Source organism: Heloderma suspectum, chromosome 2, assembly GCF_057233095.1.
Source record: "Heloderma suspectum isolate Gila_16-S chromosome 2, 16-S_ref, whole genome shotgun sequence".
Taxonomy (NCBI): Eukaryota; Metazoa; Chordata; class Lepidosauria; order Squamata; family Helodermatidae; genus Heloderma; species Heloderma suspectum.
In genome coordinates, this window is record NC_139459.1 from 110,771,971 (window position 1) to 110,784,944 (window position 12,974).

Genomic DNA, 12,974 nt, shown 5'->3' on the forward strand with positions numbered 1-12,974 from the left:
TCACTGAAATGAATGTATTTAAAAGTGCTTAACTTGGATTGCCCCTAAGATTTAGGGAATATAACATGAGGAGCAGATTTCAGATGCTATAAATGAATCACAGGATTTATTCCATAGCACTGGCAGTTCTTTTGGTTGCATCCCCTATCGGAGACCACATACTAGGCAAGATGGCTTAATGCTCTCTTAAGGACAACAAGAGCTCTTTCTTGGAATAGAAAATGAAGATAGGCTTCACTGCTTTTACAGATCACAGCGCCTGAAGATCATGAAGCCAATCCTTCTCCCCTTTCTTAGAGAACAGCACAGCAATGCAAAGAAAAGAGACTGTTTTAGGAAGAAGAATCATCTCTCCTGCAACTCCTCAAAAAATGGAAAGGCAAAGGAGTGGAGCACAGTTTCCTGGTATGACTTGAGATCAGTTACAAAAGAGAAGAATAAAAACAATCTTAATTTATGCCAGTCTAACTCAAGATCGTAAGACTTACGATGCATTTTAAAGGCTCTAGTATGGACTGTGGCAGACTTCTATTATTGACTACTAACTCGTCCATAGTAATTGATAGTGGCACTACACTCTAATGATCTTCATTTTTAAAGGCAATTAAAGAAATTGAGTTGTATGTTCAAAGGGGATTAGCTTAATGTGAAAACACTATGTCAGACAAAGTGGCTTCTGGCTCTTGCTCATGATTTTCAGAGCAAGGGAGGAGGAGATGGAACCAACCCAAACAGAAAATGGCTTTGACTGATATAGGTATATAAAAAATACTATAGCTGCTACTCATCCATGGTATATCAACTTGCCAATAATTTAAAGTTATTAATTTAAGACACAGTGTAAAAGCTTCATGTCATGGAGAATAACTACACTGTTGTATAAATACATGTTCAGTGATTATATCAGTCCTATTATAGCACTTTCCAACGTACCCTGGCTTGTATCCAGACTTAGTCATTCTTAGTATAGACCCATTGAAATCAATGGGACATTAGTCAAGACTAATTTAAGTCGTATTGATTCCAATGGATCTACTCTAAGCATGACAAAGTCTGGATCCAATCCAATGTGTTTCACAAGCCTCACCTCTTCCACAAGAACCCTTTGAGGGAAATTGGACTGCGCGTCAGCGACTTGCCCAAGACTAGACCATATATTCCACAGCCACATATGGGTTTAAATGTTTACCTACCACACTACTCTGGCTTCAGCTAGGATTACCACTTTTTCTCCAAGAAATGCTCAATAGCTTTAACAGATGTATGACAGGCAGAAACTGAATATATGTAGCTTTGCCCTGCACAGAGACGTAGTGCTGGCAAAATTGAACGGATGAATTTCTGCATATTAAATTCTTCTGTTAAAGGCATGGTGCCTTCTGTCAGGAAAAAAAAGTGGCACAGCTACTCTCAAACTGGTTCCTTTTGGCCCTGGTAACATACATCCTCAGTGGAGCCATTTGCCTGTGGTGCAATCCCACAAAGCTACAGTATCCATGTAAATATTTAGTGTTCAATACTAGAACAACAAGAACAGAGCGAATTTCATAGGCCTTTTCTGTCCCATCATCACCTGATCAAAAGGAAGAGCAACAACCAGAAGGTTGTTCTGCATATAAACCTATGCCATTGGACCCACCCATATAGCTCCACACATACCACATGGTCCTAGAATCACTCCACCACTTGGGTTGGTCTATACGTGATGGCACCATATATGTGAATGTGAAGGTGCATGTGAAGGGAGCCAACATGGCTTACAAATGTAGCAACATTTCCCACTTCTGCAAGTCTATTTCATATTCAATTATCTACAGAAGCTTAGCCACTAACTTCAGTTTGACTCAGTGTATCTTCAATATCATGAACATAGAGTTTTCTCTAGAATAATATCCAGTTGTGGTACAATAAAGAAACACTGGTGTATGCTCATCCTAATTACATCTTTCCACAGGGAACAGTATGTGAATAGTGGAAGTTTTAAGTGACAGTTCTCATCAATGGGACTACTCTCATATTTGTGTGTGGTTTAATTTTGATGTGACATCCAAAGTAGTTTGAGGATCATTGCCACACAACCAATATGCTTTCTGTAGTTATAAGTAATATTTTTTCACTGCATATAAACTGTTCTGCTTCACAATAATAAAGCCACCATAACTCCATCATAAGGTAGCTTTATAGCGAAGTGATTATGTAAGTACTGTACGAAAGGAACATGGTTTTGTTCTATAAATTGCCTTATGCTAATTTGCCACAATTGCCTTTCCTTTTATGTATATAACATCTGCAATATTGACATAATTTGGCAGGAAACAAACAAAGGAAATCTCTGATGCCACAATATATGATAAAAACACACATTTGTGTATTACAGTTAAATGTCCATCTCAATCAAATGATACTTCCAGTAGTTTGTTTGAAATTTACCTAATTAAAAAAAAATCTACTTCAGTTGCATTTATGGCATGTCAGCATTTTAGGCAACAAAATCAGAGTCAGTACTTATTTTTAAAACTTGGCTTTTCTTGCATGGAGCTGGAAAGAGAGAAGAAGTGGGAGGGAGAGGAAAGCGGGAAGATCACTCTTTGTTCCCCTTTGATAGGCACACCTTGGAAAAGCAGTCAATCTATTCTTTTGAGAAGCAACCCACTAAGCAGAGACAAGGTTAGAAATTAACACTGCCAGCAGTGAGGGAGGTGGTGTTATGTGGGTAATAACACCATAAAGATTAGGCTACCACCTCTGTGTAAAATAGGCATACTATAACCACTCATACCATCACTGCCAGAGGTTCTGCTGCCATCACCAGGGTTTAAGACAGAAGTGATGAACCTCTTTCAGCTCGAGGGCTGAACTGAGTTCCGGAGAAGCTCTTGGGGGCCACATTCCAGCGGTGGCCAGGGCTAAAGACAAAAGAGAGTGAGGCCAAAGACAAAAGGGGCAGGGCCAAAACGCCAGCATATTTTAGCTCAAAGCTCCTACTGCCAATAACTAAGCCTTGGGAGGGGCATTTCAACCTTTCAGAATGGGGGGAAAAATGTGCAAAGGCCGGAGAACCACCAAATGATCAGTGGTTGGGGGAAACAGGGTAGGTCCAGGGGAAGAGGCATGGCCATCTGGGGAACCCCGGAGAGCCAGACTGGGACCCCAGATGGGCTGGATTTGGCCCATGTGCCTGAGGTTCAACAGTCCTGGTTTAAGGAGGATTGAACACAATTGCTAGAAATGTTTGAGTATCATTAGCTTCCCATGCTGGCCATAACTTTTGATTGAATCACCAAATCGATCACTCCAGATGCCTGGACAGTTTCCAAGCTGGTCATCACTAGCAACATCTGCTGCTGTCTTGGACGATCTCCATGAAACTGGGGCAATAAAAATGATGTTCATTTCTCACAATTTATTTTCATTTCTTACATTTATATCCCTCCTTTCTTCCAAGAAGATCAGGGCGGCATATATGATCCCTCCTCACCCACCCCCATGCACACACACTTTGGGCTGGAGCCAATTGAGGCCTTGCATGCATGGCCAGCCCCACTAGCCCCTGGTCCACACGCGCCCAGCCCTGCTGGCCTCAGTCCGTGTATGTCCCCTACCATGTGTGGCCGCAATGTAGCATTTCTAGGAAGAAGTCCCAAAACAAGCACAAACATTCGTTTCCAGAAGGGGCAACCTGCCCCTTCCAGAACAAGCATTTTCACTAGTTTGGGGGCTTGCCCCCAGAAGAGCTACATCGCAGCCATCCATGGACTGGGGCCACCAGGGCTACATGCACAAGTCCCCAATTAGATCCAACCCTTTATCTTCACAACAACACTGTGAGGTAGGTTAGGCTGAGAAACAGTGAGAGGCCCAAGGTCACTGGCTCAGTGAGATTCATGCAGAGTAAACATGCTCTGCATGACCCTCTCCACATCTACTCAGAAATAACCATGAGCAGCATGTCTACTCACAAGTAAGCCAGCTTAGCACAAGTAAGCAGGATGATTGCTTTATCATCTGGAGCAGATGATAAAGCAATCCATCTGGAAGCACCTTGAAAACAATGCCGTGATTACTCGAAGCCAACATGGATTTGTCAACAACAAGTCCTGCCAGATGAATCTGATCTCATTTTTTGATCAAGTCACCTCCCTTGTAGACCGGGGGAATGCTGTAGACATCATATACCTTGACTTCAGCAAAGCTTTCGACAAAGTGCCCCATGATATCCTGATGAGCAAACTAGCTCAAAGTGGGCTTGATGAAACAACGATCCAGTGGATCCACAGTTGGCTTCAGAATCGGACTCAAAGAGTGCTTATCAATGGGACCTTCTCAAACTGGGGAGAGGTAACAAGTGGGGTACTGCAGGGCTCAGTCCTGGGCCGAGTGCTCTTCAACATTTTTATTAATGACTTGGAGGAGGAGGTGCAGGGAATGCTGATCAACTTTGCAGATGACACCAAATTGGGCGAGATAGCTAATACTTTGGAAGACAGAAGCAAAATTCAAGGTGATCTGGATAGACTGGAGCGCTGGGCAGAAAACAACAGAATGACATTTAATAGGAATAAATGCCAAGTTCTGCACCTAGGAAAAACAAACCAAATGCACAGTTACAAGATGGGGGATACGTGGCTCAACAACACTACAAGCGAGAAGGATCTTGGAATTGTTGTCAATCACAAGCTGAATATGAGCCAACCATGTGATGTGGCTGCAAAAAAGGCAAATGCTCTTTTGGGCTGCATTAATAGAAGCATAGCTTCCAAATCCCGGGAAGTACTAGTTCCCCTCTATTCTGCACTGGTTAGGCCTCATCTGGAGTACTGTGTCCAGTTCTGGGCACCACACTTTAAGAAGGATGCAGACAAACTGGAGAGGGTTCAGAGGAGGGCAACAAAGATGATCAGAGAACTGGAAACAAAGCCCTATGAAGAGAGACTGAAAGAACTGGGCATGTTTAGCCTTGAGAAGAGAAGACTGAGGGGAGATATTTAGGGATGTCAGAGAATTTCGCCACGAATCTCGGGGAGGCCAAATGCCAGGGCATTCGGCCCCCCGAAATCGGTGGCGAAACGGTCTGCCACCCCCCCGCCACCCCCCGGGACGGGACTTAGCTTGGGCAAATCTCCCTGGCGGCGGCAGCGGCGGCGGCAGCGGCGGTGGCCAATCTTCCGACCGGCTGCCACCGCCGCCACCATTTCCAAGTTTAAAAAAAAAAAAAAGTGATAGGCTACATAAAGATTTACGTAGCCTATCATGGCTACATTTTTAAAAAATACCGTGATAGGCTACGTAAACGTTTACGTAGCCTATCATGGCTGAGTTAAAAAAAAAAAAAAAGCAGCGCGTATGCAAATGGCGGCGCCCATGGGTGCCGCCATTTGCGTTCCTTATTTTGGCAGGTCTAGTCTACGTAAACATTTACGTAGACTACGGCAAAAATAAGGGGAACGCAAATAGCGTAGACGCTACGCTATTTGCGTTCCCCTTATTTTCGCCGTAGTCTACGTAAATGTTTACGTAGACTAGATGTGCCAAAATGTTTACGTAGACTAGACGTGCCAAAATAAGGAATGCAAATGGCGGCGCCCATGGGCGCCGCCATTTGCATACGTGCGTTTTGTTGTTGTTGTTTTTTCACTCAGCCATGATAGGCTACGTAAACATTTACGTAGCCTATCACGGCTGACTGCAGGGACGCAAACGGCGGCGGCTATGGCCGCCGCCATTTGCAGACCCGGCCAGCCAGGATTCGCGGTGGGAGGGACGGGGCGCCTCCCCCCCGGCCAGAATTTCGGGGGGGAGGGATGGGACGCCTCCCCCCCGGCCAGAATTTCGGGGGGAAGGACGGAGCGCCTCCCCCCCACCGCGAATCAAATTTCGTAAATGGGAAGTGACTTTTGTACATCCCTATCATATGATAGCACTCTTCAAGTACTTGAAAGGTTGTCACAAAGAAGAAGGCCAGGATCTCTTCTTGATCATCCCAGAGTGCAGGACACGGAATAATGGGCTCAAATTACAGGAAGCCAGATTCCGGCTGAACATCAGGAAAAACGTCCTGACTGTTAGAGCAATACGACAATGGAACCAATTACCTAGGGAGGTGGTGGGCTCTCCCACACTGGAGGCGTTCAAGACGAGGGTGGACAGCCATCTGTCAGGGATGCTCTGACTTGGATTCCTGCACTGAGCAGGTGGTTGGACTCGATGGCCTTGTAGGCCCCTTCCAACCCTACTATTCTATGATTCTATGATTCTAGGGCAAGCCTTTGTAGGGCAAGCAGTACTGAATCACTCAGCAGCCTCCTCTCTAGGCTCCAATCCTTCTCCCCTGCAGGGAAATCAGCGGCTAATTCTGATAAGCAGGTAATTGGAAACAAAAGTGCTGAGAAGGAGAGCTTTTTCAGTGCCCTAGACCAACCCCCCCTCCCCCCCAGAAAAACACCAGGTAAAATCAGAAAGGCTTCACAAACCAGTGGTTCCTGTCCTTGATCTAAGAGGATTTTAAACATTATGCTGACCACATAAAGAGCCAGCATGGATATATGCTTTTTAACAACCCACACATTTATTTATTTAAAAAATTTCTTGACCACCTTTCAGGGCAGAAGCCCTCTCAAGGCAGCTCACAGCAATAAAATAAATAAAAAGTTAAAATATTAAAAGCGATAAAACCATAAACACAATAAAATAGCAATAAAACCAACAATAAAAGTCAACAATAAAACCAACAACAGCAGTCATATCAAGAAAAGGCCACAGTAAAATAATACGTTTTCAAGGCCTTCTTAAAAGCCTGCCATGATGGAGCATGATGGACCGCCGATGGCAACTTGTTCCAGAGGTGTGGGGCCACTGCAGAGAAAGCTCTCTCATGTGTGGTAACCCTCCTAACTGCTCTCATCAGTGGGCAAAAGAGAAGGGCCTCTCTTTCTGATCTTAAAGTACAGGCAGGCTGATATGGGCGAAGGTGGTCCTTCAAGTAACTTGGTCCCAAACTGTTTAACGCTTTAATGGTCAAAAACCAGCACTTTAAATTGGGCTTGGAAATGTACTGGTAACCAGTGCAGCTGGTGTAGTACAGGCATTATGTGATCAAATTGCTTTACCCCCATCAATACTCGGACAGCCGCATTCTGCACCAGCTGAAGTTTCTGAACCGTCTTCAAAGGCAGCCCCACATACAGCACATTACAGTGGTCCAGCCTGGTACTATCATGCATAGATCAACCTTAATTTTTAGCATCTCACAGCCTAACTCTGAATCAGGTGTGCTGCTGAGCCTCATATAAAGCAGGGGATAAGGGGAGCTTAAAGTGCAGTGCATTAAGGATGGGTGATGCGGAATCCTTTTCCCCACCAATTCTTTTCTGCCTGAAACCACTCCTCAGTCACTCCTCTGCCAGAGGGTTTCTGAAACAAGAAGTAACTTTGCCAGGAGAAAAATAGTTGAGGAGAAAGAGTTTGGAGGCAGCAAAAGTGTGTGCAATAGATGGTTCAGCAAATGGTCTGTCTCTGTCTGTCTGTCTGTCTGTCTGTCTGTCTCTCTCTCTCTCTCACTCACACACACACACACACACACACACTTTATAGGGATTGGTGCACTCCATGTTGGATCGTTTGGTGGTCAACAAATTAATGTGAAATAGTTAACATGGATGGGTCTACAATTTAGAAGTGTCTGAAGTGTCCTGTAAGAAAACCAATTGGCCAGAGTGTCCTTTTTCAGACGCAACATCCTCCTTACATTATTATTCTTTCCAACTCATGATAATCGAGTACGAGACGAGCCCCAGCATTTCCTCAACAGTGATTGTGAACTGGCTACAAATCAAGAGGAATCAGAAGTAGTTACATCTCTATGGCCTGGTTCACACACAATGACAGCCCAATGCAACTCTGATTTTAGACCCCCAGCCCAAATTCAAAATTTAATACAAATGGCAAAGGAAGTAGAAACAAGACTTAAAGGGACACATGCAAAAACAGTTTAGGCCCTTACATTGCCATCAGTACTTTTCCATCCTGTACAATCCATCTTCAAACTTGCAAGAAAAATATTTGAGGAATGTTGCCCAGCCAAGGAAAGGGTTTTTTCTCATCAGAACAGCTTTCAGCTATTCTGATGGAGGACGGGGGAAACAAGCACTGATAGAGTGAAGACTGGGTTGCCAGCACTGAGTGATTATTTGTTCAAGATTTCAAATTATGCACAAAAATCAAATTAAAATTGTTCATCATCTCACAAGAGCAGAATTTAATTTTTATTTTTTGTGGTTCCCCTGTCTTCAAATGCCAGGCTTTTGCTGTGGCATCAGAGTTACAAAATGGACAGCCAATAAAGAGTAGCAATCCTCAGAGGAAGCATATGTGCTTACTATTAGTATGCTGACATGCAAAGGAATGCTGAAAGCTTTCTCACCCTGAAAGAGAGCATTGATTCAGTTCAGTCTAGTCTTTTAGCTGTGGGATTTTGCTCCCATTTATCTGCTTACTTTGAAATTTAAAACTCTCAGCATAAGCAACAAACCTCTATTATTTTAATGAAAAGGCTTACAAGACACCTGTCTATAGGCATCTGAGCACAGGTAATAGTAAAACATTCAGAACATCAATACTAAAATTGAACAATTTAAGTAAATAAATGAAATAATCTTTGGTTTTTCCATCCCCTTAGCATACAGGCAAGGGAACTCTCTCCCAAAAGGAATTATTTCTTAACTACGCCCAAAAAGTGAAGGTAGATAACAAAGAAAAGTAAGGGAACTGTAATTGTGAAAACAAGGGCTCAGAATGGAATAATTATGTTTATACTTGGATATGCAAAAATGTGTTGCCTTTAACCAAAAAACAAATGACAAGTAAAAGGTTTTACAGTTTCCACTTCTTCAAAAGGTGCTAAATGGCTAAGATATAGAGCAGTAATACTATTGTTACACTAGATTTGTAGTACAATTACTTGCTTCAATGCACCAGATTTTTCTAGATAAAATCACATCTGTAAGTCTAGTGATGGCCTCTCTGACCTATATTTTAAACATAGGTCAGAGAAGTGTGTATATGCCCTACTATACACACACATTTGTATTTCACTTGTTTTAATTAAACCAACAGGCACTTTAGTGATTCACATTTCTTATGGCAACTAACTTCCCATTCAGTTTTTGGCAAATTCCTGGTAACGGTTCATAAAATTCATAAAAAATGGCATGCTCCCACAGGTGTGTGTCACAATGGCCCTTGCTCACACATAATGCTAACCCATGATATGAGTTATTGAATTCTGAGTTATCATGATGTGTGAACATGGCAGCGCTAACATACCATGGTTTGTTAACCATGAACAACCCAGAAAGTGAACGCATGGCTTAGTACTCTGGGTTGTTTAAACCATGGGTTGTCATTACATTTGAACCCAGAACTATGGGTTTTTTCACCAGACTACAGAGGTGCCAGGAAAGAGTGATTTAAAAACCCCATCTGTTCTACATGCCAATACTACAGCACTGCAAAGGCATTTGGGATACAGGGAGGGAGCAGATGAAGGAGGAGGGAAACAAACAACCCAGGGATTGAAAAACCAATCCACGGCTTGTTTGATCGTCTGCCAAACACTGGGTAGGGCAACAAACCATAGGTTAAATAAACCATGGGTTGGTGTTATGTGTGAACCAGGCCACAGACTAGGGATTAACATCCGTTCTCTTCATTATTCCTTAGTACACAAGTTAACAGCTTGACTATATTCCTCTCATGATTTTAATGCAAATTTAAAAACTCTCTGATACCTGAAATAAGATCAAATAATACATTAGTGCCTGTCAAGCAAACACAAATAAAATGGAGTACACATCAAAGTATCACATTAAGAAGTTTCGCACTACTGTTGCTTAACCTCGAGATGTACATACAGTATGCCTTCTGAGACAACCTCACTGTGGGACACCGACTATGTCTGCACATCCCCTAAACCGGGTGTATAGAACCTCAGGACCAGGGTCCCAGTTCAGCCCTCCAGGTTCTCCAAAAGGCCACAAACCCTTACCCTCACCCCAACCCCTTTCCCCCACCTACTGATTGCTTGGTGGTTTCCTGGCTTTTGTGAAATTTTATCTCCATTCTGAAAGGTTGAAATGCCTCTCCTAAGGCTTAGTTACTGGTAGCAAGAGCTTTAAGCAGAAACTGCTGGAATTTTTGGTATTTAACCATTGAGTAGCGTGATGTGTGGAAGCTGCCGTGAGCCTTGGCTTTGTGTGCTGTGCCCCTCTCCTCTCTTCCTCCTGAGCAGCTTGGAAACAAGACTGGTGATATATGGTCTCTAAAGCATAGGCCAGACAGACTGGCCACCACATTTTACGCTAGCTGTAGTTTCCGAACATTTCTCAAGGGCAGCCTCGTGTAGTCCATTACATCAGCCTAAACCAGAGGTAATTAAGGCTTGGATCATTGTGGCAAAATCCATGTTCCCCAGGAAGGGGTGCTGCTGGCGCACCAGCCAAAGGCAGTCCTACCTGGCCCACACAGTCGCTACCTGGTTCACCAGGAGCCAGGCTGGGGCAAGAGCTCTCCCATATATTACACCAAACTGTAGTTACGCTTCCCTAGCCATGATTCGGCTTGATATCTGAATTGAGCCTAACAGCGCAATCCTATCCACATTTGTTTGGAAGTAAATCAGTCTATTGTCTACCTATCAGAGGTGGACAACTCGTAGCCTTCCAAACGTTGTTGGGACTGCAATCCAACATCCCTCACCGTTGCTATGCTGGTTAGGACTGATAGGAGCTGCAGCCCAACAACATCTGGAGGGCCACAAGTTGCCCATCCCTGATTTAAATGGTATACTGTAACCTAATCATTTAGCAAAACAACTTCGTAAAAATAGAGTTACATTAGTTATCCTAATTTTAGTAGTAGTAGAAATTGTAAGCTCTAGTACGCACATAGCTTATTAAATATAAGCAATACTCAGTGAGAAAGCTATGCATATATTAAGTTTAAGAACAACAATCTTGCTGAAATCAATGGAAATTTTTGGATTGAACACTCCATTTTTACTGCTCAGCATGCAGTTTGTCAGCTATTCTCAGAGTTACCACATAAAAGGTTTGACAAAGTCTTATCAGCATTTCCCCGAGATGCTTCTGTCCTACCTGATCTCTTGACTGTGGGAGAGAAGCCTGAAGATTTAGGATTTGATTGAACAAAGGGCTTTGGAGCACTGATTTCAGTAAACTCAACTTCTCTTCATTTGCTGTATCACCTCGTTCCCGTAACTTTGCTTGCAGGCGTTCTACTGCCTGGAGGGCACGGTGAGTATCTGCAAGAACACTCATTGTTACTTGGTGCCTTTAGTTAGGCAAGGATGATTACACACTACGTTATCAGCTCTTGAAATGAGACTGAGCCCCATTTATTTAAAAGGGGAGTGGGCTGTTTCCACAAGAGATCATTAAAAGGAGTGCTGGATGCACTTTCCACGATTTCCTAACACAGCACAAAGCCAATAGAAGATGAGCTTAAAGATGGAGTTACATGGCTGCTTTTTAACTTTCCACATTCAGCCCATAGTGGAGACCCAAATGGATTCTGAATGTATTTTGACAGGGAACCAAGAACAAGTCTAGAATGCAGGCCACCGTTTGTTGTCTGTCCCCTTTGGTTTTCCATGCCCAGATGAGGCCCAGCTGTTCACCTTCACCCGTGACCTGCTTGGACTTCTTTCCTACTTCACTGATGTACTATCTGCCTTGGATCGTGGCTTGTCCCAATAAAGCCAACCCTTTTGTTTTGGTTGCCTGACTCAAACGGAGTCTGGGTCCCAGCAGAGGCTGGTGGCTCCTATTTCGGTGGGGCAGTGCGTCCTCTCTGGGTTTCAGTCAGAACTCCAAAGGAGCTATCCACGGTGCTGAATCCGTTTGGGGAATAGGGTTCAGCACTTTGGATAGTTCCTTTAGAGTTCTGACTGAAACCCAGAGTGGATTCAATGCCCCACTGAAATAGCAGCCACCAGCCTCTACTACTTGGTCCCAAACATCCATCTGGGAGGGACTATGGCTCAGAGGCAGAGCACTATGGCTCAGAGGCAGAGCACATGCTTTGCCCACAGACATTCCCAGGTTCAATCCCTGGCTAAAGCATCTTTGGTAAATAGGCCTTGGATTGCTGCTGCAAGTCAGAGTAGACAGTACTGGGCTAGGCAGACGAATGGCCTCACTCAGAAAGAGGCATCTCCATAGGGTCATATAATCCTACACTGACAGCAGTCTTTGACAATGAATCTCAACGTTTTCCCCCCATGGGCTCCACCTCAACCAATTGTTTACTGGTGAATATATCTTTCTATTATATGTATCTTTCCTCAAATTAGATCAACACAAGGAAATGTAATTCAGCATAGTTCTTTAACATGAGAACAAAATTGACTTGTTAAGCATTTAAGGCTACAAACCTATACTCGCTTACCTGGGATTAAGCCCCATTGAACCCAATGGAAGTTACTTCTGAGTAAATATGCATGGGATTGCACTGTAAATATACTTCAACATCAAGTCTTACCTATTGTTTCCAACATGGCTTTCACTTGCTTAATTTCCACCTCACCAGATGGCTATCAATGCAAGGTTTTCCTACAAGAGAACTAAGGGAGAAGAGAAGGATTTGAAAAACGTTAACCTAAAAATATGAATTAAAACCACTGATTGTTTTGTCAAAATTATATCCAACCAAGACTGACAGTTCTAGCAGAATCTATTTCAATTACAATTCAAGCACTTCTAATTTCTGTAGAAATGTATTATTTACAGAGCAAACTGTGATCTATGCCAGACTAATTTCTGACCCTATCCCAAACACCTGCGCAACTGTGGCATCACTGCAATGTCATCGTGACATTATGTAGTGAGAGACTGAACTGCCACCATTCTAAGCAATGTACTGGCACGGAGGCCTTAGGAATTCCCAATTTTTATCTATAT

At 43.3% G+C, this 12,974-nt stretch overlaps 1 protein-coding gene across 27 annotated transcripts in view; it reads right to left on the bottom strand.

Moving 5' to 3' along the window:
• The window catches only part of MPDZ (multiple PDZ domain crumbs cell polarity complex component), a 136,933-nt gene that overhangs the window by 111,024 nt on the left and 12,935 nt on the right, over nt 1-12,974 (bottom strand). For 24 of the 27 annotated variants that reach the window (XM_084834489.1, XM_084834490.1, XM_084834510.1 and 21 more), the window contains 2 exons: nt 12,556-12,637; nt 11,151-11,317 (listed from right to left, as the gene is read on the bottom strand). In XM_084834489.1, the coding sequence (XP_084690615.1) occupies nt 11,151-11,317; nt 12,556-12,571 (183 nt within the window). In that variant the 5' untranslated portion in view covers nt 12,572-12,637. The other 3 variants (XM_084834498.1, XM_084834511.1, XM_084834499.1) reach the window with 3 other exon arrangements.